The sequence below is a fragment of the Sebastes fasciatus genome, chromosome 15 (genome assembly GCF_043250625.1).
Source record: "Sebastes fasciatus isolate fSebFas1 chromosome 15, fSebFas1.pri, whole genome shotgun sequence".
Taxonomy (NCBI): Eukaryota; Metazoa; Chordata; class Actinopteri; order Perciformes; family Sebastidae; genus Sebastes; species Sebastes fasciatus.
Genome location: NC_133809.1, coordinates 19,136,055 through 19,161,037, shown reverse-complemented (window position 1 = coordinate 19,161,037; position 24,983 = coordinate 19,136,055). Strand labels below are relative to the sequence as shown.

General features: G+C 42.4%; 1 protein-coding gene across 3 annotated transcripts in view; it reads left to right on the top strand.

Annotated features, from left to right (window-relative positions):
- LOC141783441 (regulator of G-protein signaling 6-like) overlaps positions 1–24,983 on the top strand; it is a 52,777-nt gene that overhangs the window by 12,992 nt on the left and 14,802 nt on the right. For all 3 annotated transcript variants that reach the window (XM_074660751.1, XM_074660750.1, XM_074660749.1), the window contains exon 4: positions 24,230–24,329. In XM_074660751.1, the coding sequence (XP_074516852.1) occupies positions 24,230–24,329 (100 nt within the window). The remainder of the gene's footprint in view (positions 1–24,229; positions 24,330–24,983) is intronic.

Below are 24,983 nucleotides of genomic sequence, written 5' to 3'. Positions count from 1 at the left end.
GTTAATAGGGAGCTTTGTGGTTGGCACCACTGTGTCCCGCTTCTAAATGCTGCCCAAACCCCGCTGAGCCTCCCACTTATCGTATGCTGAAGCGGCTGCTTGGAGTCGCACTAGGGATGGAGTCTGCCTTAAATGCCTCCTACTGTACTATAACCTCGGCATCTCTGCAGGACACTGAGGGAGCTCACTGCACCCCTTGCAGAGCGGATTATATGAAAATACTAGAAATATGGATACAAATACAGCAATTGACTCGGAGAGGATTTCCATATCGGATAAAGTTTCCATTAACTGTCTTCGGGTTGACGTGTAATAGCATCAGCGAGGAAACTGGTGCTCAGTTAAGCTGTTGTTGATGATGCTAATTAAGAATAAACTCTTGTGTCATCATGCACAGTAAATACTAATGGGTTATTGGAACCGGCTCTGACATTAGTGTGTTAAAAAGCTGCTGGTCCTCGGTTCCTTGGGCTGACACTCCGACAGTCTGACAGCAGTGACTCGCTGGGCAAACTGGAGCCCTGCAGTAGTGCTGACACACTGAATTAGTAAAAAATAGGATGTAAAAAGAGAGCAAGCTATTACAGTCCCACATGGTTTTGTCACACTTTTTAAATAGATGCATTCACAGTAACAGAGATAATAATTAGATACCTACACTGCACTTACCTTAAAGGGATAGTTGGGGTGTTTTGTAGTGGGGTTGTATGAGGTGCTTATCCATACTCAGTGTTTTACCTACAGTAGATGACGGTCAACACACCCCCAGCTTGGAGAAGCAGACAGGAGTACGGAAGTATTTAATACTCTTATCAACATGGGAGTGAGCAAATACACTTGCTTTATGCAAATATATGTATATATTTATTATTGGAAATCAAATCAACACAAAACAATGACAAATATTGTCCAGAAACCCTCACAGGTACTGCATTCAGCATTAAAAATATAAATATGCTCAAATCATAACATGGCAAACTGCAGCCCAACAGACAACAACAGCTGTCAGTGTGCTGACTTGACTATAACTTGCCCCAAAACTGCATGTGATTATCATAAAGTGGGCATGCCTGTAAAGGGGAGACTTGTGGGTACCCAGAGAACCCATTTTCATTCACATATCTTGAGGTCAGAGGTCAAGGGACCCCTTTGAAAATGGCCATGGCAGTTTTTCCTCACCAAAATTAGCGTTATTTACCCTCCTTCCCGACAAGCTAGTGTGACATGGTTGGTACCAATGGATTCCTTGGGTTTTTCTTGTTTCATATGATACCAGTATCTTCACTCTAGCTTTAAAACTGAGCCTGGTACAACCTAAAAATCGCAAGTTGTGATATTGCGTTAAAGAAATTAATGGCGTTAAAACGAATTTGCGTTAAGGCGTTATTATCGCGTTAACTTTGACAGCCCTAATGGATACAACGGCTTCAATTCCCCGTCGGAAAAGGCTGTCTGATGGCAAGGTGAAATGGTGTAAATATTGTAAATATAGTGTACACTTAAGCTGGAAAAGGCGTGGACGGTGGACTTTTTGTACTACTAATACTACTTATAACTCTCGTCTTTTTCTCCAAACTGGGGGCATGTAGACCGACATCTACTGCAGGTAATACACTGGCTACGGATAAGTACCTCATACAACCCCACTTAAACACTCAAACTATCTCTTTACGTTCCCACCAGGAGGGAATCAATACAAGAAGAGCAAAGTGATTAAAGCAAAGTTAACAATAGGAAACATTAAACAAAAGTTGAAAGATCATAGTAATGAGAAAGGAGAAGAAAGTAATAGTAGAAGCCACAATATCCCTGATGACACTACACACTCTTCATAAGTGTAGCCTGAGGACTTCAGGTCGAACTCATAAAGTCAGTAGTGTATGGAGTTGGCCAGACTGAGCCATGCTAGGTCGGGAATGATGTCAAACAGGGAATATGGAGAAGACGATAGAAACCACTGAGACGTGTATGACCCCGACAGGAGACATCTGCTGAGTAGATTCTGTTTAAAAAGTTGGATTAAGCCCAGGAGGCAGTCAATTAAAATTACATCATCAACTGTGCTGAATGCTGCTTTACAGCTTCAGGTGAACTGTGACAAACAAAACAAACAGCATAAATACTTTCCAGGAACGAGCTTCTTAGTAAAGAATACCAATAGCGTTAAAAAAAATTCAGGGAAAATTTTCAGTATCAATATGATCAGTAACCTGGAGCTATGATTTTAGGTTAAAGACGTGTGCCATTTACACATCTATAACCCTTTTCTAATACATGCCTTTCATAATATCAAAACATATTTACTGAAGGTTTACTTTGTAATTGTATTAAGCTTTTCTGCCCCCATTTATTTATTTATTTTACGGCCGTTGTTGCGTCATTAAGCCGTGGAGATGGATTAACTTTGTGAACTGATCTAGTTTTCAAGGGTGCAGTAGCATCCAAGGCTGATGAGCACAGGTCATTAACGTGGCTAACCAAATCATTTGTGCGTGCAGGGGATGCTCAGAACGAGCCCTAAGTCTGCTTTTACTCAATTCGGCTGATGGAAATTTAATAGTTGATTGAGCATTAAGGGTGCAGGAGCAGATGGTTCATTTGTCCTGCAAAGTAACAACTTTAAAAAGGAGCATTAAAAGAAACACTGTGAATGATCCTCGGTGGAGAGTTTTCACATTTAGTGAAAACTAACTGACACTTTTCAGATACAAGGCTGCATCTCACTGCAGTGCCATGTTATTTTCACAATCTGACCCTCTGGATTCTGCTCGGCTCTTCCTCTTTTACAACTCCGTTTTCTTCGTGCTTCAATTTCAGCTGCAACGTTAACGCCGACTTGTTCAAACCTCCGGGGATCTTGTCTAGAAGCGCTCCTCCCCATGTCCCATTTTTCACTCCGACTACACTGCTAATCAAAGAAAAGGGAGTATTTTGTCACTGCTGACAGTTTCTTTTTGTTGATGGTACATTTTATCCTCGAGTTGGCAGGCCAGCCGGTGATGAGAATGTCCTCAATATGCTGAATACAGCTGATGAAGTATGGTTTCTCTGATGAAGAAAGGCTGCGCGCCACTTGCCCGATTACAAGATATGTCATATTTTAATCTTTGAATGCCTCATTAGACCGCTCTCTCTCTCTCTCTCTACTCTACTCTAACTAAAAGAAGATCTCAGAGAATGAAAAATAACAGAAGAATCTGGTCTCAGTCATTCACACATGACATTCAAATGGCTTTTAATTACCTCCGACAAAGACAAAGAGCATAATACAGCAGAGCTTGTCACACAATGAGGGCTGTAAATTAAATACCCTGAACAACCTTACCAATGTACGGTAATCGCAGCACCATCTGCCATCACTACCGTTTGTATTGTTTACAGACACATCTGATAGGTTGATAGATAACAATGATTTCCCCTTAAAATAGGAGGTCTGACTCAGATGAGCGGGAGACGGACAAAGAGGGACAGAGTGTCATCTGTGCACTGTTGAACCACAGGTAATGATGGAGTGTCTGTTGCTGGAGTGGTGTGACTCCCTGTAATTGTCTCTGGGTTGAGGCTGAAGCAGGGATGAGTCACCCAGGCCCCAAATGTTAATCACCATGGCCAGCCAGTCTGACTAAACAGCCCTCAGAGGAGAGACCAGACCATTTGGCCTCGCTCCAGAGCGTGGACCTGCACCCCCAAACCACATCCCCAACCTGAGTTCAGTTCAGACCACCCTGTCGCTTTGCCTCTTGGGGTTTCTCAAGTTAAGTTGTACACTGTCACTACGACTCCCCAACCTTTAGAAATTAATTGGACAAATGACTGTCCTTGTGTGTTTGTCTGCTTTAGTCACAGCCGCAGTCATAAAGCAGCCCATTCGTCAAGAGTGACAGTGTTATCCTCTGGTGCGCGGGGAGATTTCATACTGAATTTGTGACGTTATGGAGGCTGGGACTGTTTGACATTATTTTGTGAGTGAGTTAGATAATCAGTGGCAGATTTTCCTCTTTCTTCCTCCTCGGCTTGAAAATAATAGAAATGTCCTTGTGGAAGACCTTGCTGTGTGCCGACTCCCATTTCCACTCCAATTGCTCCGTCAATAACTCATACGGCAGAGGCCAAATCCATAACAAAGCCGTGATTACTTTCATCAAACTAAGTGAGAGGAAAACCTCAGTGAGGGAGTTATGCCGAACCTTGACTCAGGTCTTTTTGAGCTTGGCTTGATGAATGTTGAACCTGCGCTTAAAAGTGCTCCTTATGATATCCAGAGTATTAATATAGCAGCAAACAACTATTAGCTATGTAAAGATATTGTTGAGTAAGAGAATTAAGTTCCTCTGTGGGTGTTGTAATCCGAGCTTCTCTGCGCTTTGTTGACATCCGTGCTTTTAGTGCGCGTTTGAGTAGCGTTCCCCATTGGCTAGCTCACGACCGCTGCTCTGTAGTGCTCTCATACGGCGGTTACAGCTGATAACTACAAAACTTCCATAATGACCTTTCAGCATATTGTAATTCAAGTGTTCTGAGAGAAAACTAGACTTCTGCACCTCCTCATGGCTCTGTTTTCAGGCTTTAGAAAATCTAGCCCGTGACGGAAGACTTTGGCCAATCACAGGTCATTTCAGAGAGAGAGCGTTCCTATTGGCTGTTCATTTAACGGAGGCAGCTGTAAATCACTTGCGAACTCCGATCGGTCAAACTAGGCAGCGCTGATCAAACATGAATTCATATTATATTCTGTTACTGTAATGCCTATTTCTCGTGTGTTTTCAGAAACATCTTGTAGTGTACTGTTTAGCTGTAAAATGAGAAAGTGTGCTCCGGCTGGTGGGCGGTGCTTGGTATTTCCTCAACTGATCTCAACATGGCTGCCAGGTCACAAACTTGTTTCTGAAAACCTTTGAGGAGAGAAATAGGCATTACAGTAACAGAATATTGATTCATATTTGATCAATGCTGCCTAGTTTGACCGTTTGATCAGAGTTCACGAGTGATTGACAGCTGCTCAGAGACGGCAAGGCTCCAGCTCGGCTCTGATTGGTTGTTGTCTTCCGGGCTGTGAAATCTTGCAGATGCCGTTAGGAGCACTGGAGGACCTAGAGGCACACGATTTTTTTCAGATGACCTGTCTCATGCACTACTGTCAGGATATAGTGACGTTTGCTTTTTTTAATTATATTTGCTCCAGTCTTGCCTACTGCCGCTTTAACAAGGTATCCTTATATCTTCCACCACAGCGAGAGACCTTTAATAATCCCACCTTCCTTCTCAACCACTTACACGTGTCAGGCAACATGAACCTAATTTATTTAGACACTCCAATACACCCAGCTTTGAATTTGATACCACTGCATTTGCTTTAAATGGAAATTTGTCTTCATTAACGGAAATGACAGTAGGAAGGGAGTAGCGGAGCTTTTTAAGCTTAATAATCAGAATCGATCGGGCTGAGGCCACAGAGAGAGAGTGAGGCGGTGACGATGCTGCAGTAGGGTGGTAACACGAGAAGGGGCTAAAATGGTTATTCCCACGCTTCGGAAGCACAGCTGGCAGCAAGGAGCAAATGCACATTCATAAATGTGTGATTTGTTTCCACAGTAAAGGCTGTGGGTTTGAATATTGCTAGGGCTGTCCCGGGAATCAGGATTTTCAGTCGGTGCTTCAAACCAATGCATTGACTCGGAGGGGTATATATTCATGCTTTTTTTTTTTTATGAACACTGAACATTACATTTTACTGATGTCTTTTCTTCAGTACACTTTACCTACAACTATGAGAAATACATTATTCAATCAGTGCACCTGCAGAGCGTCCGCCCCCACACTAAACTCCTCTATGAGCGTACAACGGTCTCGTGTTTTACCTGTGAGACCCACGTTTTAATACCGTGCCTGTTCCATACATGCCTGTTCAGAACGGGCTGAATGCTTGGCCTGTAGTGTCGCGGCTTGCAGCTTTCTCGAGATCCGCTCATAAAAACAACTTCACACCCTCGACACTGCAGTTCCTTGGGTCCTGAGCAATACATCTGCCATGACATAGTTGCATCATACACCCAAGTCGCGGCTACTCACGGTCAGAAACACCGGTGAAATACACTGTGGTTCATGGGAATAAAACACCATGGGCAGACTTCACTGTAAGGCAAGGGAAGCAACTAAAAGGATCCCTAACAGCTATAGATTTATTCTGATGTTTAGATATGAAAAACATTGAATCATGTTACTATTCTAACTCATTGTACCCCGAAAAGGCCCAATAGGCAAAAAAAAAAAGGCCCCCAATGCACTTTGTACTTAATATGCAACTCAACTGTCTACTACTTACTTTGTACTTCTTCTTCAGAGGAAAACATTGTAGTATTACATGTATCTGACTGTTACTGGTTACGTTGCAGATTCAGATTTTACTCACAAGTTATAACAATTAAAATATGTTGCATTATTATTCAGCTCCAAATATACGCATTTTAACAGATACACACGGTAAAATAATACTTAAACACAATCCGTTTGGTGGATTATGTGTTTGCCGAATTACAGGAGATGCCTGGACAGATTCAGAAAAGATGGTGAATCTAATTTCACCGGTACATTTGGTCGGTAATTAGAGCCGCGTTTTTATCTTCCTTGTTTTTTTAATGGAGTTCAGCTGATACAGACACCAGCTCAGAGCGGGACTGGGCTGGACTGTCTGCAAATCCCTCCCTCCCCCCAGTGCTGAACAGAGCGCTGTGTGCTTGTTTATTCAAAGTTTATTAATATTGAATGTATCGCGTGTCCAGATTGCACCACATTTGACACTGCACTCCATGGGGTGCCCAGCAATACACTCGCCAAGTGTGAAGTCGATAGGATGGACGGTTCTTGAGATATGTGAAGGCGATACAGAAAGACAGAGATTCCTTGCTTCATAGTTAGATCTGTGATGTGCAAACATCAGATTTTCACAGTCGGAGAACGTAAAAGAGTGCATCCATGTCATAGTCATGTCACCGAAAATAGTAATCACATTACTAGGACTGCCCCCTCTTAGTTTATCTGTTGTCTTGGTCTTAGTCGACTGAGTTTTCTTTAGTCAATTAGTCATTTTTTATGCTTTTTTCATGCTGAATTACTTATTTCTAGGAATCTTACAAGCACATCTCTGGTATACACAATATTTAAAGTGGTGCTTTTGTGTGATTCTTTGTGGAGAAACTCAGTTTCACAGATCTGTCGATCAAATCAACTAATCGATTAGCCGACAAAATCGTATGAGTGTTAGTCGACTAACTGGGACAGCCCTAAACATTACTGTAACTCATTACTCAGTGATGCATTACTGCCCAACAACACTGGTTATGTGTGTACAGTTAAACAGAGGGCCGGCCTATTAAACTGTCCTGTGCTTGTGTCTGTTTTATTTTTGTTTTTTAGAAAAGCACCAGATCAGTTTTGGGGTCACACTATGATAAGCTTAATCCTCTCTTCATGCCAAATAATGCTGTTAGCTAAACTACTGTATGATCTTCTAAAGTATGACGTTCGGCCTCAATGAAAAAAAAAAAGGTTTTAGTTTTTATCATGAACTTTTTGCACGTCAGGATCCATTGATTATAAATGCACTTGCATTACAAGGAGGCAGGACATTAGCAGATGCTAACTCTTTGTATAAAACAGGTTGTGGCCTTTTTGCAATCAATGTCTAAGGATTTATCTCAATAATACATAATACATAATTTTCTCGATTTTTCTAGTCAACTTCACTGCTGTAGTGAAAGTGATTCCAATATTTTCCCCATTCTCTCTTTTTATGCAGTTTTTTTCTTAGTTATTCTTTCTTAATGATATTTTATTCATAGGTTATGATAGGAATATCCTAAGCCCTGGTCCGAGAAGAGCTTTTAGCAGTTGCAGTTATGGAGAAAATAACTGGACACTTCTGATGTGCAAAGTCCCAAAGCAGGTGTGGCCGAGCAGATTGAAACCCTTGCTAAATTACAGCCAGCTGTCACGCACAGATAGCATACAGCCGGGAATGAAAACAGAAAAGGACACTTCACTTCACTTTGAAATATGTTGAGAGGATATTAGATCACAAAGCATGGCCGGTCCCTTTCTAGGAAGCTTATTCAATAATTCAACGGGGGTGTGCTGGTTAGGTTGCAAATTCTAGCTTTTACGGACATAATAGATGGTTCATTTTTGACTCCCCGGAGGTCGAAGAATAAAAGATTTATGAGCATATTTGGTCGCTGCCTGGTGATGCATTAGCTAGCACTGAAGGTGGTCTGTTGACATTATAGATAATCAATCAGCAGTGAGTACAGATTTGACGCCATAAAACACCCACTCTCGCTTTACTATCTATTGATTCTATCATTCAGTCAGTCAATCAGCCTTTAAGGTAACACAGGTCTTTAACATGTCCTGTTGTGAAACACATTATGTTTTGCGTATGATGCAATTGTAGGAGCTTCCTCCGGTCACCTCAGGCCTGCATCGTTTTCATTAAAAGACGATTAGAGGATGGTAATTGGACGAGTGGCGAGCGAGGGAGAGGATGACAATGTGACAAAGGCCAGCGCTGCTGACAGGTCCTCTGCAGGTCCCTATCAGGAAGAGGAGTCACCCCCGCAGGGACTGAGGGCAGCAAAGCACATTACAGGTGTGTGGCGCTGCCTGCTGCCCCGTGGCATTGCGAGATGAGATTTTCCCTCCACATGTCAGCCCAGCTGTCCGAATTTCATTACCTGTACCTGCGAGTTGGAAGTAACAAGGCTTTATTGCCAGCATTGGAAATCTGTCACCCAGCGAGAACAGAGTTGTTTTCATAGCGCCTTCGCCAGACTTGGAAATGATGCTCCAAGAAAAAATATCCAGATTCTGCTCGGTATTACACACAGAACTGCCGGCGAATGCGCCGCTCGCTGTCTTGACAGCAGCCTCGGCTTGTGTGAGTTTCTAAAGATCTGTGAGGGTCCAGAGGCGCATTCCCCCCACTGTGCTCCACCACGCCTCCTCTCTCTTTCATAACAGCCCCTTTTCACTTAGTCCCTCTGTTGTCACAGTAACACGCCTTGCCCCTAAAAGCCTGTCAGCATTCCCACACTCACGGGGGAGCACCAACACAGGTAATAAGGACGTCAGGTCTGCAGTTACAGCAGAGTGTGAGTGACAGTCGTACCGCGGTGGAAAGGAAGGTGGAGGGGATGGAGCTTAATGATACACGACGGAGCTATAAAAATCCTCTCATACACCAGGAGCCATGACAGGAAATCCATACATCTAAAGGTCATGGGCCACTCTTACTCACTGATTGCATAGGAGCACATGAGGAACACATCTGTGAAACAGTATAATTTTGAGCTGAGATATGAAATGTGCAGAGGATTGAAGCATAACTGCCTCCCGAGAGAGAGAGAGAGAGAGAGAGAGAGAGAGCGAGAGAGAGAGAGAAGGAATTAGGAACAGATGGCGTTATAGACTGATGAAAAAAAATTCCTTTAAATCAAAAACTTGGCTAAGCCGATTAAGACGTGATGCATCATTGGGCTGTAAAGTGTCTCTACATGCTACACACACACGTGCCCGCATTACCCATTCAACAGATCACTAATGACAGGCTAAAGAACCATCTGCGTGTGTTGTAATGGATGGAGTGGAGCGCAGATGAGAGAGGCCGGACCTGCCCACCACTTGCATTTTACTGTTACTAGAAAACGCATCTTGTCATCTCAAATAACCGCCCCGGATGCTGGCTTGCATGTCTTCTGCGGGTGCATCGGGCCTATCAAGTATCATTCATCGACGCTTCAGTAGAAGGACACATTGATTCAAGTGCAAGATGAATGACTAGTTTTGATTGTGTATCGCCAACAGATGAAGTAGAATCTGGAGTAAATATTGAGGAAGGAGTTATGTTGTGGACTTCTAAAGCCCAAACCTCTCCTCCTCTCCTCTCCTCTCCTCTCCTCTCCTCCTCTCCTCTCCTCTCCTCTCCTCTCCTCTCCTTTCCTCTCCTCTCCTCTCCTCTCCTCTCCTCTCCTCTCCTCTCCTCTCCTCTCCTCGGAGATGACTCAACTCTGCAATGACAGAGTTTGTCTCCTGTGTCTCCGACATCAAGAACAGGCTTGTGGTCCCAGTGAGGGACGAGGCAAACCTGGGCTTGATGACGCCCCCTCTCCTCTCTCTCTGTAACCCAATTACCACCAGGCCTTAAGGAACGGGATCGGCAGGAGTGGCGCGTCAGGGGACGATGCCAACATCAAAGATAGACAGATGGTCCTGAGGTTTTACCACCTCGAACCAATCCCCTGCAGACATTATTACATGATTAGCTGCTGCAGTGCCCCAGATATGAAGCCAGAATGAAGATACATCGATCAAGAAAGTGGAAAAGATTCAAACTGAACTTCAGAATCACCGGTGTCCAAGTGTGGCTTCCATGAGCCACTGAGCTCCTAAATTGGCATCAGCAGAGAGAGTTTTGCCCATTCTGAGGCCCCCATAGGGGCTTTAAACGGCGAGCATCCTCACCCACATCCTCAGAATAGCACAGTGTTATCCACTGCCTCACCCGACACTGTCGCACCATTGTCGATTCCCACTTTTACATTTTAGCAGCTTACCTCCGTCTTGCATAACCGTGAACACGCTGTAACTTAGAGGCGAGACTTGGATTTCTCCCGTGACTGAGAGACTAGGGAGAAAAATGCTGATGAATGATAGAAAAACCTCTCTGGGAAGAACTACTTTGAAACTGACAATCAAGGCAGATAGCAGCAGATGCTTTTTACCCGGTACAATCTGTTCGCTTTCTCCACACTGAGCTGTCTCATGATCCCACCTCTCCCTCTCTGTTGTTTTTTTCATTGCTCCACATGCAAATAGCCTTCCTTTGCTTTTCCTCCCTAATTACAGACTAGTGGCTGTAAGGATACTGAACCTTATTAGGATCCGAACCTTTACTGAGTCCCTCGGGCACTCAAAATGCAGGTGGTGTGAGCGGTGTTTGCAGTGAAAGTAGCCTCCCTGCATGTAAATTGCTGTTCGGAAATGATCTCCAAGGTAAATCTTGCAGAGGAGTGAACTGCAGGTAATGTGATTCTCCCTCGCTCCGGAGCAAATGACCTTTTGTGGCTTGTTGTAGCTGCGGTTCATTTTTAACATGCAATAAAACCGGATTTCTACACAGCAGAGTAAAATCGGCCTACTGACGCAGTAGGGCTGGGACGATACACCTATCTCCCAATTCAATACTATCACGATACTTGAGTGCCGATTCTATATGCATTGCGATTCTACAACAATTGCGATTCGATATTACGATTTATTGACCTTTTTAACACTAGACCATGGGTAAAAGTTAAATCATAAACTTATGCAACTTATAAAATATCTAAATTAATACAATAAAAATGTTTTATTTTCAGCATGTATGTAGTCAGAGATGTCCTGAAATCAAATATTTCAGTCATTGTCAGTCATTATTGCATTTTTTTCCAGCAACCCCAAAATCAAAGAATAAAGATATTTCCCTCACAAATTAGTGGTATTTTCTATTTAATTTATAAGGGACATATAATGTTTTATACACCTGGTGAATATAATCCAATCAATCTTATTCCCATATATGTATTTTGTATACAGTTCTCTTTGTTAACACCTTATTTTGAAAACCAGATATAGTCACACGTGTATACTTCCGTTAACTTTGCCAAGTCCGTCGCTAGCTCTTACCGTTACCTCCGTTCTCTTTAAACATCCATGGTCAGCTCCATCAGGGCCGTTTGAATGCATTTAACATAAATGTCAGTATATGGGTGCTCAACAGTTGTAGCGTCGGCCGATTTGACCACAGAGATACGAGTGACGGCCGGCTTGACCGCACGTTATGATACGATAACATTTCCTGTCCATGACAGAGTTAGCACGCAGCTTTAGCCATGAGGTCTAACTCTGCTTTTCCTGGCAATTTGAGAAACCCAAAGTGTTTCCATACTTCACAGTATGTGTAGTGTTTACCACTTTGGATTTAAAATGGGAGGGTGCAGGTCGTATCCACGCAGAACCGCTGCCGTTTTCTACTTTTTTGTTTCGGCTCGCTGCGGCTGACTGCAGTTTGTTTTAGTTGATGGATACAGAACGGATATGACATCACGTTACTCAGACTACAACAATAAAAGCGGTAACTTCCTTCTACCTAAGCATAGACTAAAAAAATAAAAAATCCTGATACATAGGTGAGTCGGTTTTATTTCCCACCCCTATGATGCAGCCAGTTGAATGTGTGGCTGCTGATGCCCTTCATTGCAGACAGGGTCTCTTTTAAAAGTAGCCCCTGTATCTGCACAGTCCACTTTGTTTTAGAGTGGACTATCTATTCAGAGGAGCAGCCGACTCCTGTTTTCCCTGCACTCAAGCCCTTAGCAACCCGTGGAGTATCTAACAACAGACATTTACAAGAGTGGAGATGATCTTTTTCTGTCCTCCTTGAGTTTCATCAACAGAGAGGTGACCTGATGAGTCACTGTGGTTTGTGGGTAGGCTTGTGCTCTCTTGAGTGTAGCCCGTCTTAGCTTAGCTGCGTTTCCGTCTGCGTTTTGATCGCAAGAATTGTGCCAACTCCAAAGCTTTGATTTTAAGTATCTCCTTTTGATTTTGGGGAGCATGAAGGGAGCTTATTAATTCCTCTTTTTAAAAAAAAAAAAAAGAGAGACTCAGAAAGCACTGACAACAAGATTATCCCTCTCGTCCAAAGAGCTCGATCTGTAATTGTAATTTAGTCAAGCTGGCTTCCTGCCCATGCCGGAGCCGAACTTGACAAACTTTTAATTGCTTAGCTCCTCTTGCCACTGCGTTGCCATGGAGATGGAGAATCTAAGCCGACACACGCACACACACCGACCCATCCCATTTCCGAAATCTCCACATCGCACCCACGTCAGTTACCATAAGGGATCCTCAACTGGCCCCAACAAGTGACAAACGTCCTCATCAACACTCTCCATCCCAACATATGGGTGCGGTTGGTTCAAAGTGAAGCGCAGTTGGACACTTCTGGATGTCAGCATGTTTCCCTGAGGGGCATCCAGCTGGGTGGGCAATCGAGCAGCGGCTAATTGGACTTTTCGTACAGTCCTGTACCTCTGGGCCTCTTCGTCAGGACAGGGTCTCTGTTGTGTTGTCGCCACTCGAGCTAAACAGACTGCTAAAACCTGGTATGTGATTAAATTACACATGAATCCACAGGGCAGTGTGGGCACACAGGTGACTTAATAGCGCGGGCTGGTTCGTTGGAATTATTGTGAAAGGTCTTAATCGCTACAATGGATTGCTTACATGTTTACTGACAGGAAACACAGATTGCTTGCTAATGCTCTCAATGGGTTACCTCATACTTGAGGAAACCCGAAGAAGCCGTTTAGCAGAACAAAACGAAGATGTGCTCTAGCATACATTTAACCTTCAGCAGGCTTTTCTCGAAATGACGTAACACGGAGAGCCCAGATTTGAGTGAATAGGATTCTTTTCTCCACGTTCAAACAATTAACTTTAGTGCATTCACAATCCATCGCCACTAATGATTACAGGGATTACACATGAAAGGTATTGGATAAAGGGAAAATGGCTTCACTGGAGTGTAAACGCCATTTTTTTGTCAGCTGCAGGACATAATGGGAAAACAGTTGTTTATTGCGGTAGAGAAAAGCCTTTCCCTGCAGGGCATTCCTGTGGAGATGGCAATTTGCAGAAGAGATGGATCAGTGAATATGTCTCTTTCAGAACATACGTAGTTGATGCCTCGGTGAAATGCAATATTAGACGTAGCAGGTGATTTGGCGATGATGAGAATCGCCAGGAGCTTCAAAGCAACTGTTTATGTCTTTGTGCATGTGTTCATGCTGCACACATGACTGTGGGTACCCGTCGGCGTGTGATCGAGTATGTGCAAATGTGATTCATTCACACGTCTCCAAAGCAGTATAAGTTTCCAACCGTCACGCTCGGTTGGCAGGGCTTTTCCAGTCTGCTGTGTTGCTCCTCGCGCGGCTGTCAGTGTCTCTCCCCGGTGTGTCAGATCCAGCTGAGAAGCTCTCGCAGCTCCCTCATCATGACTTGGCATGCTAAGAGAGTTGGATGGTGGTGGCGGTGGGGTGGAGAAATGGAGGAGGGGGGTATTCTCTCTCCAGCAGGCTTTATTCTCACCTCGTTCCCCAGGGCACCACACACCAGCTGGAACTCACTTAATTATGCACACGGCATGGCGCAGAGGTCACAACGGCACTCAAAAAAAGTGTTGTGTGACAGGTTGTGTACTTTGGAGAAGTTACTTCATAATATCCGGCAAGTTATAGGCGAGGACAGAATGTATGCATTGAATATGCATGTCATTATTTTGTGTTTTGCAGTCATTACATTATAAAATTGAGTACATTGCGAACTCTATCATATAAAGTGAAGCGGCTTGAAGACAAAATAAGCATTAAAACTACAGTATATTAGTGTTATTGAGAAGAATGGGGCTTGTGGCCTTTTGTAAATGGGGGTGAAAGTGAATGAGGAGAATTTGAGATTAGAATTTTGATAGGGCCTCAAGGTGATTATATTAGCAATGACAAGGACTTCATCAACTGGAAATACCAGCAGCTTTCTGCTGTCTGGTGAAGAGTGACAGAATACAGCTTCAGCACATGCAATGTCAAATGTGCCCTTTTAATGGTTGTTTAAAGGAACAGTGTGTAACATTTTGGGGAATCCATTAACATACATGGAATATAATATTCATAACTATGTTTTCATCAGTGTATAATCTCCTGAAACTAAGAATTGTTGTGTTTTCGTTGGCTTAGAATGAGCCCTTCATATCTACATAGGGAGGGCGTCCTCTTCACGGAGTCCTCCATGTTGCTCCGCCATGTTTATACAGTAGCCCAGAATGGACAAACCAAATACTGCCTCTAGAGAGAGCCTTTCACGTTACCTGAAGGCCACCGTAGTTCTCCGACACGCTTGTGAAACTGCGGTAACGTGAGCGACAGAGTGCAAAACCGTGGTACCGTTAGCAGCCGTCTGACTTCCGTTGCTCCTAAAGTAGTGTTATTATGGTAAGGATGACCTCTGAGCGAGGCGAACGGCGTTACCACGGTTTTGCACTCGGCGGCTCGCGTTACTGCAGTCTTGGAAAGGGAGAGTTGGTTGCAATCTGCAAAAGGGTTTACGCTAGACTTTTTCTTTTTTGGCGGCTAATATGACCGTTAATTTTCCAGAATTACAGCTATATAGAACATTTTGAATAGCCATATAATAGCCTACATTTGACATAACTTGAAAATAAGTTAAATGAAGAAGCGGTCTTAAAAATAAAATAATTGGCTGGTCGGTCTGATTTCTGCGTTTGTCAAATTCCAAATAGTGTTGTGTGGCTCATAGGGCTGTAGCCTACCAAATAATTTGAAGCTTCAGTCATAACGTTGACATTCAAATTATTAATACCTTACAGAAACATTGCCCGCAGTCCACCTTCTCTTCTCCTCTCTCCGTCTCTCTCACGCACACACTCACAGTGAGCACGGCGCTCCTCGTCTCTGTATTTGTCTCAGTCCGAAGTCCAAAAGTAAAAATGTATTGAAGAAAGATAGATGTAATCGTTATTTATACCATCATTATAGTGACTTGGTCCAAGCCACTTTGTTTGTTTCACATTTACACAGTCAGCTGGTTGTGAGGAGACATTCGCTGAATTTGACAAAAAGTGTTTTGGATTAGAAACACAGCGGAGGGAAGGCATTTAAACTTTTGTATAATATAAGTTTATATTTAAGTTGTCTTAGCAACATATATTACAATACTAGGCTATTTAATATGCTATTAATTCATTCATTTATTTATTTGTCATGTTTCCCAAAGGGCATTTTGGCCGATCATTTAATCTGCCGGATAACTAGACGTGATACCGGCTAAAAGCTGGCATATGCCGGCTAACGTAAACCCTGTTCTGCAATCACACCACTAGATGCTGCCAAATCCTACACACTGTCCTTTTTTAAAGGAAGAATTAAAAAAGAGAAATCTGTTTTTAGTATGTAGGAATGCACAGAAAAATGACATTTATTTGAACTCAGTTCTTTTTAGAGAAATAAAATATATATATATATAAATAATTCCAATCAGTTAGATATCAAAACAAATCCAATCCAGAAATGCTCCCATTTTGTTGTCTATAAAGAATACATTTGCAAAAACACAAATACATTCAGAAGCTAGAGTGAGCAGGATGTACACATAAATCAAAAAAGAAGGCTACAGGCCGACTGCCAAGGGAGGTTACTATGCTAGTGGTGTCCTAGTAGCCCACAAGTGTCTGGCAACATAAATACTGCGAAAGGCAGTGCTTATGACAACACACTGAGGGTGAGAGCATGCATTGGGGAGGCTACTGTTCTATGAGCCAGCGGGGGCTCAGTGGAGCCACAGTCGCTCTCTGAAGGAACAGAGTTTTAAGTTCAAGGCTAGACAGTGCAATGCTGCATTCAGCAATCCAGACAATATACAAAGAGAAAGTGTGCTAATTAAGTCGAGTTTTGAGGCGAGGAAGGCATTAAAAGTATATAAAGCAGTTCATATGATGGAGGGAAATGCAGAACAGTTCATCTAAGTCTGAGATAATTGACCCAGCAACAGACTTGAGGCAAATTAGAAGGCAAAGCAGCTGACATAATGTAAAGCAAAGGTAAAGAACAGGAGCAGCTTCAGGCCTTCTAAAGAAAAACAATTGTGTTGTTTTTCCAAGTTAGAGGTAGAGTGCTTCATCCAGCCACACTAACAACCAGCTGCTTGAGGAGATGAAGGCTTCTCCATAAGTCTCAAATTAAAGCATTATGACATTTGTATACTGTACTTATAGAGTGGTGCAGGAATGAGTCCAAAACCCAGAAATTAATTACCAATTTAGCATTTCCGCTTCCCTCGTCTCAAAGACAGTGGTTTTTTTTTTAATGTTTTTTTAGCTAGATGCCTGAAATAAGGTCTGTGGTTAACACAAGCTTAAGAGATTTTAACGTTTTGTTCTATAATATAAAGTAAATACCCCACTTGTGAATTTTGAAGGTTTTATATGTCTTAAAAAAAGCGGTTGCTAACAAGTGGCTAAATGAGACTACAAAACGTCATCACGCCAACTCGTCCTCCTTTACAGCCTCGTTGTGTATACCCACGCTCATGCGATTTTGTTTTAGGGCCCGAATGCTTGAACGTTGCCATGGTAATCGACATCCAAATCACTATTCGAATGCTTTGTTTTTTAATTTAATTTAAATTTTTTATATAAGTATGTAATAATAATCTATAAATCCCCATAAAAGGAGAAATAATTCCACAATATTATCAATTACTAGTAGTTATTCTCAGATGAATATTGCTGTTTGTTGTGGTAGAGGTGCGTGTGTGTACAGTAGTGTAGCACTGGCAGTGGCACTGTCCACCCTAACCCTAACCCGAGCATTGAAACGGGGGAGATGGAGACAGACAGACAGAAGAAACCCAAAAATGGTATTTGGGACAGCCCTAGTTCATTTATAGCCTAACGTTAGCTTTTTACTTCTGGCGATTGCATTCACACTTCAAAAATCATAAAAGTGGTGTTTCTTTGTGGAGATTATTAAACGGAACAAAACATATAAGTATCATAAGTGTTTGTTTGCCACAGAGCTTATTTTCTACAATAATCCAAAAGCTTTTGTCGAGAGAACCAGGGCGACGCTAACTTCCAGGTTGCCCTACAAAACTACGTCATCCCTGCACCACTCTATAGTGTATTTGTTTAAATTCCTTTGTGTTCAAAGTCAGAGGATGCATCCATGGTCAGTGTGGCGACTAATGTGGTCTTGGCCTTCGATGATAGAGAGAGAGAAGTACAGTAAAGGATTGCATGTGAAGCAGGAAATCCTGGTTCAGGACTGCAGCACAATAACCTACGTCATGTCTGACGTAGTCTTAATAATGATCCAGACGTCTAGGAAGTTAGAATGAACTACCTTTTAAAAATTTAAAAAAGCCATTCAACTGTGAATATGCTCAGTATCTGTGCTTAGGTCAGATGATGAATAACCATTCACTACAGTATTTCCATTTGTTGTTGAAGGTTAACCAAGTTAAGATTTATTCATATTTTATCAGGCTACAGTGCAGCAACTGTAGATAAGGTATAATATTTTTTAATAACCGGAAATTATTTTGAATGTCACTGTGGTATTTGAGACTTAGCTTGTCTCTTAATAGAACTATTATATTCTCTCCAGATTTACACAAACAGAAGAAAGCCTGCGCTCTTCTTCTTCTCCTCCTTCTTCTTCTGTCATATTAGGAACATTATGTCACCGCTGCTGCTGTATTTGCACTGAGCAGTCAAATCCAGCCAGATGCTCTCATTTATAATAGCATTATGCATAATATAATACAATCCTAATGATTCCTAATACATTTAGAATATGGTTTTTGTTGTTGTTATGTTCTATTCTTTGATTATGGAATAGGATTTTCTGTTATAATGAGAAACTAATACATGGCTTCTGAGTACATCTATAACACAAATGAATCCTGGGATGCTCAAAACAGGACAAGTATTTATGCACTAGAAAGAACATGACTGCTTTAAGTGTTTGAGACTATTTCATTTTCCATCGCCAGCTCTCGACCGACGCGTCACAATTATCTCCAGGCCAGTAATGTATCTGGACGTCACCTGGACGTCCGTCGTTTTCCTCACAGATCACGAATGTCTTTCAACAATGACAACTGTGCCTGAGCCCCACTGATGACTGCTGAATCATTAATGGCGCTATTACCGCCTGATACATCTTTTAGCAGCAGCTGTCTCATTTCTGAAGACCGGGCCAGTTTTTAATAGCTTCATCTATGGCCATTTCTGGAGAAAGAAAAAAAAAGGGCACAGTGTTTCAATTAGAAGGAGAAATTAATGTTTCCGCACTATGTTACAGCCTTCCTACCAGAGTTCAACGTGTCGCATTTAATTGATGGTTATTTATGTCACTGACGCTCCCATTTAGGTTTTTATTTCACTTCATTAAGTCCCAATTACAAAACCATGTTACTGGAAGTAGTGATCTTGTTTTAGACATTAGAGCGTACAGGCCTTTCCCGACATTAATGTGGACCAGTTACTTACTGGTGGCCTTAGTTGTTGGTATTCACCTCTAGGTGCTCCCTCAGATTCTCCCTACACCTTTACCCTCCTACATGTGCCATATAGAGCGCTGCCCTCCGAGCCATAAAAGATAAGATGGACAGCACACACACGCAGACACAGCCGTGCGTTGGACACAAATATGACACATGTGTGTGCAGCAAATGCAAACATACGGTGGCAAGATACACAAGTGTTCTCCTGATAATCATTTATAGAGCTCGGTGGCGAGGGGCAAAGTGCTGTTATCGCACGCTAGCAGCAATTTTCATCTCTCAAAAAACCCTCCACACCAAGCTGCAAACACCATTAGCTCGTACATCCAGGAGATACGATGTGTGCACTTTCTGTAACTACGCGCCAAGTACTTCTTGTCTGCTGTCATCCTATATGGAGATAATGAGTTCTTCTTTCTATACTGCTATACCCAGTCCATTATTACATGAGAACAAAAGGAGTTAATCCTTTGCATGTTGCTTTTGTCTCAGGGGATTTGAGGAGTCCTTCAGTGATGGGTCGACCAGAGCTGATTTCAAAGCTTTTTTTCCCCCTGTTGTTTTGCTCGGAGGTTTGTCTTCAAAGGGAAGATTGTGATGTGTCAGCGCTAATCTGTCGTGCCCCCCGATTGTGCTCGTGTAAAACTGTTTATGCTCACATGTAGGCGAAAGCAGGCCTAAAATACCAGGGCTCTGTTTACAACACAGAGGGCATGCAGCTCTCTCTATCTCTCCCCACCCTCCCCGCCTCTGGGAGATTTATCAACAAGAGTTGAGGCAGTAATTCTCCATAGTGGATGTTCAATAATTCATGCCAAGACACTCTCTCAAGCTTATAGTGGGAGATTGGTAATTGTCTCGCCACGCAGTGCTCTCTCCCTCATCTCTGCTCTGCATTATGTGCGTTATTAAATCCATATGCATCTGGGTGTTTTGTTGTAGATTTACGAGGGGCGTGTATGAATCATCCAGGGAGGATGATTACCTTTGATTGTAATGGTGGTTTAGTAAATGTCCCGTAGCGTGCTGCGCTCTCCACTTGTTGTTCTCTCTTTACCTTACCGTCCACTTTTGCAAAAGCTATTGTAGACTTTTGGGTGTTATGGCTAGAAAATGTTGCAGAATTAAAGTAAATATTAAAGGTGCTCTGTACAATATCCAGAGCATTAATATAGCAGGAAACAACTATTTGCTATGTAAAGATATAGACGAGTAATGTCTACCTGAGCAGAGAATGAAGTCGCTCTCCCTCTGTGTGTTGTTATTCGAGCTTCTCCTTGCTTTGTTAACACCCGCCTGAACCAATCGCGAGCCGAGCAACGCTGCAGCTTGTCAGCGAAAGAGAATCACAGCTGTCAATATGACGTCTCACCCCGGTTTTATAGCATCAAATAACTAATTAAAACCAAACTTATCAGAAAAATTAACACTAAAACACACACAAAACATCAGCGAGGATGAGAACAACCTAAAAGTAGAATGGCACTCCGAGAGCGCAGACCTCCGTCCCCCTCTCTCCGTTCAGCTTGCGCCGTCATCCATGTGTATTTTTGTTTATGTCGAGATCAGCTGTACGTAGTGGAGCATCGTAAAACACTTTTTAATGTGAAAAAACGCTGATTCTACAGTTTTCTACAGGCCTTGGCGGAAGTAATGACAGAAACCATCTTTGGGAAAAATATATTTGACGTGTACATTAACTTTTTAGTTTGGCCCATGTCCCATCCACTAACATGGAGGAGGCTGGACTTATGAGCTATACTGCAGCCAGCCACCAGGGGGCGATCAAGATGTTTTGGCTTCACTTTTGGGGAGCTGTCATGTCGTCCATCTTTATATACAGTCTATGATTCATCCTCTGTTGACCCTAAATGTTCATACAAAATGTCATGCCAATCCATCCAGTAATTGAGATTTGTCAGTCTAGACAAAAGGTGAACTGACTGACCGACAGGCCGACCGATATTAGCGCTCCATAGAGTCTAGCATGGTTAAAAAAACAAAACAGGTGCAACGTCAAAAGCGAATATCTGTATTCAGTGTTTTAGAGCCTGTCTACTCGCCATAGTGGTGTTCACTCACAGACATGCTGTGTTAAATGATGGATGAACAAGTGGATGAAGGAAGACAGAGAGAAAACGGTCCAGAAGTATGCTGGAATGGCACGAACTAGAGCACAGCGTGATGTTTAGTGCCTGTGATCGTGACTTGAGGTCAACTGTAAATGTGGTGGGAGAAGGAGGGAACACGCTAAGTTGGAGCCTGCTTGCTTCGGATGAAAAAGAAAAAAGGCTTTTTTTAAATTCGGAGTGTGCCGAGCCCGTGAGTTGAACCCGTGAAATTCACCTAATCAGCTTTGTCATACTGTAGCAGCGTGTGTGCTTGTGTGCATATGCATGCAAGTGTGTATGTGTGTGAACATCTGAGTGTGCTTTCTTGCTAGACAGATGCTTAGGGAGCCATAAAGAATTTAATAGCCAGCTACTGTACTGCATATGGTTGGCTGCATGTGTGCAAAATCAGGATTTTTTTTATGTGGATTGATTTCTTCAACAGAGCACTGACTGCTCGCATCAATACAGGACCTGACCTGACTGCTTATGCTCTATAAACAATCTGTTCAAAGAATTGGCCTAACAAAAATAAATGACGTGTTTCTCTACGTTTGTGTGTTTAGGACTCCGTATATGGATTTCTGTATGTTGAATGTGTGTGTTTAGTGCATGTGTGTCCATATCCTTGGGTGACTGGATGTTCGCTTGTTTACTGTATGTGCTCTCCCCTGTGTAGTGCGAGCTGTGCTGTGCCGGGCCTAATTTTAGGTGGCTGATGTGTGATGTGTTTGCAGCTCTGTCTGTGTCGGAGGTGTGATGTTTATCTCTGCCTCCGGGGAATAGCTGTGACAGCCTTTTTCAATTGGCCAAAGCTTCTGACTGAAGCCCTTGTTACAGATAAATAAATCACCCCAACGTGTGGCTATATTACCGCTACACTATATACAGTATGTGTGTGTGTGTCAGTAAACTATTCAATCTACTGAACCTTTGACCCGTTCTATCTTTAAGGTCTGAGCTTTATAGAGCGCATTCCACAGGATGCCACTTTAGACTCCATTCTATCAAAACCGCATATGTTATATGAGACTTTAAAGTGACAGTAGGTAGTATATTTTTGGCATCATTGGGCAAAAATTCCATAATGACCTTTCAGCATATTTTAATTCAAGTGTTCTGAGAGATAACTAGACTTCTGCACCTCCTCATGGCTCTGTTTTCAGGCTTTAGAAAATCTAGCCCGTGATGGGAGACTTTGACCAATCACAGGTCATTTCATTGAGACAGCGTTGCTATTGGCTGTGCTCCGGTAATGTGACCAGTACTTGGCGTTGCTTCATTTCAGAATGGTGGCGGCGTCACAAACTTTCTCATTTTACAGCTAAACCGTACACTACAAGATGATTCTGAAAACATTTGAGGGTAGAAATAGGCATTACAGTAACATAATATTGATTCATATTTGATCAGCGCTGCCTAGTTTGACCGTTTGGTCGGAGTTCGCGAGTGATTGACAGCCGGCTCTCATAGACAGCAGACCTCAGATCAGATCTGACTGCTTGTTTTCCTCCGGTCTGTAAAATCTTGCAGACGCCGTTGGGAGCACCGGAGGACACAGAGGCACATTATTTTTTTTCAGGTCACCTGTTTCATGTACTGCTGTCACGATATAGCGACCGTTTTATAAAAATAACTTTTTTTAATCATATTTGCTCCAATCTCGCCTACTGATGCTTTAACTAAACCTAACCTGATTTTAAAGCTGCACTAATCTATGTTTTTATGTGGATCAGATGACTAGGTGTAGTGTGAAAGGTCTCACTCATAGTAACAAACCAACAGAAAACTAGAAAAGGGCCCGGAGAGCGCCGACCCAAGGCCGTTTCCATAAGGGAAAAATAATATGCGTATCCACCCGTGATTCGGAAAGTGATGTAATTTTCTTAGGGTTGTCAAAGTTAACACAAATTCATTTTAACGCCACTAATTTCTTAACACATTAACACAATCGTTCTTCTGGAGGTTGTACTGGGCTCAGTTTTAAAGATAGAGTGAAGATACTGACCTCTGACCTCAAGATATGTGGATGAAAATGGGTTCTATGGGTACCCACGAGTCATTTACATAAAGCAAGCATATTTGCCCACTCCCAAAGTAATAAGAGTATTAAATACTTGACAAATCTCCCTTTAAGGTACATTTTGAACAGATAAAAAATTTGATTTATTTGCAATTAATTGTGATTAATAATGGACAATCATGCGATTAATCGTGATTAAATATTTTAATCAATTGACAAGTTGAAGTTGTTCTATAATTTGCCTTTACCCACTTATCTTTAAATCCGCATCACTGATTTTATATTTATCAAAAATCTCATTTATGTATTTTGTGAAAGAACCAATGGTCAACCCTGCAATATAGTCGCAGTATCGATCGAGGTATTTGGTCAAAAATAGTGGAGCATTTAGCCACTAAAGAGTCAGATATTTTCCTCAAGAGTTGGTGGAGAGCAAACTCAGAGCTAAAAGGAGAATGAATATTTGATTTACATTCGTCGGGTGTTCAGAATCATGACTCCAAATGAATGCTAATGTATCTCCGTGTCTGCTGGGTGTGTAAATAGGCAACTGTTTATCAGCAACTTTATAAAGTGATAAAATGTAAATGATGGGTTTACAGCTTGTTCTGCTCCCCTTAAGTCTCTAATATATCAGTTGATGCAGATTTAATTTAACCCTGAATCTAATGTTTGACTTTAAAGAGCTCCTGTAATTAGGGAAAACTAGTAAAAAGGACTTTCTTTACATTGAATGTTTTTCTTTTCTATCACTGTGTTGAATGTTAATTATAGAAAAAAAAGAACAAAAAACATATGAACAATAATCCCAGCTGTGTAGAACCATTTTAAATAGCTGCTGAAGAAAATATAATACTGTATATGATTAATTGGTTTTTAAAATCTTTAACACAATTGCCCTTTGGCCTCCCCACAGATTGAAGACATTGTTACCCGAATACAAGATGAGAAAGCCGGAGGTGTAGCCATCCGGACCGTCAAAAGCTTCCTCTCCAAGATCCCCAGTGTGGTGTCAGGTTAGTATTTGTGTGTGGACGTGCCTGTTTACAGTATATGGCTGCGTGTGATTACACATTTACATATATGATTGTGTGTGTGAGTGTTTTGTTGTTCAGAGAAAACTAACGAGTCAGGATCAGGAAAGCAAATATGACCTTTTGGGCTCATTTAAATTGCTGCCTCTACGGTTGGAGGCGGTTGATGTCTTTGCCAATAAGACCTAAGCCACTGAGTAAACTGCCTGTGGTGTGACGCTGCCCTTGTCACACTTTTCTCCTTCTTCTTTCTGTCTGTGTCCATCTGTGTGTGTGTGCACTGTACTCCTTCATGTGTTTGTGCATGTGGTTGCTTGTGTACGACGTGAGTCACCAGTTGTTGGACGACGAGGTCGGTTCCCGTTCTCCAAAAGGTTGTTTCGGAGTCACTGCTTCACATGGCTCCCCCGGGCCCGATGGCCTCGCGATCTTTCTCAGCAGCCTCTGCCAAAGCATAAAGGCCGGGCCAAATGTTGTGCTGTCCAGGAGCAGAGATAGAGAGAGACAGGACTGCAAACCTGTTAACATTATGTTGTGTTCAGACTCCGCTTTGACCCATAGCTTTTGAACAGAGACGAATCACAAAGACTTTCCTCAAAGCTCATTTGTGTTTGCGGATTGCAGCTTTTGTCAAAA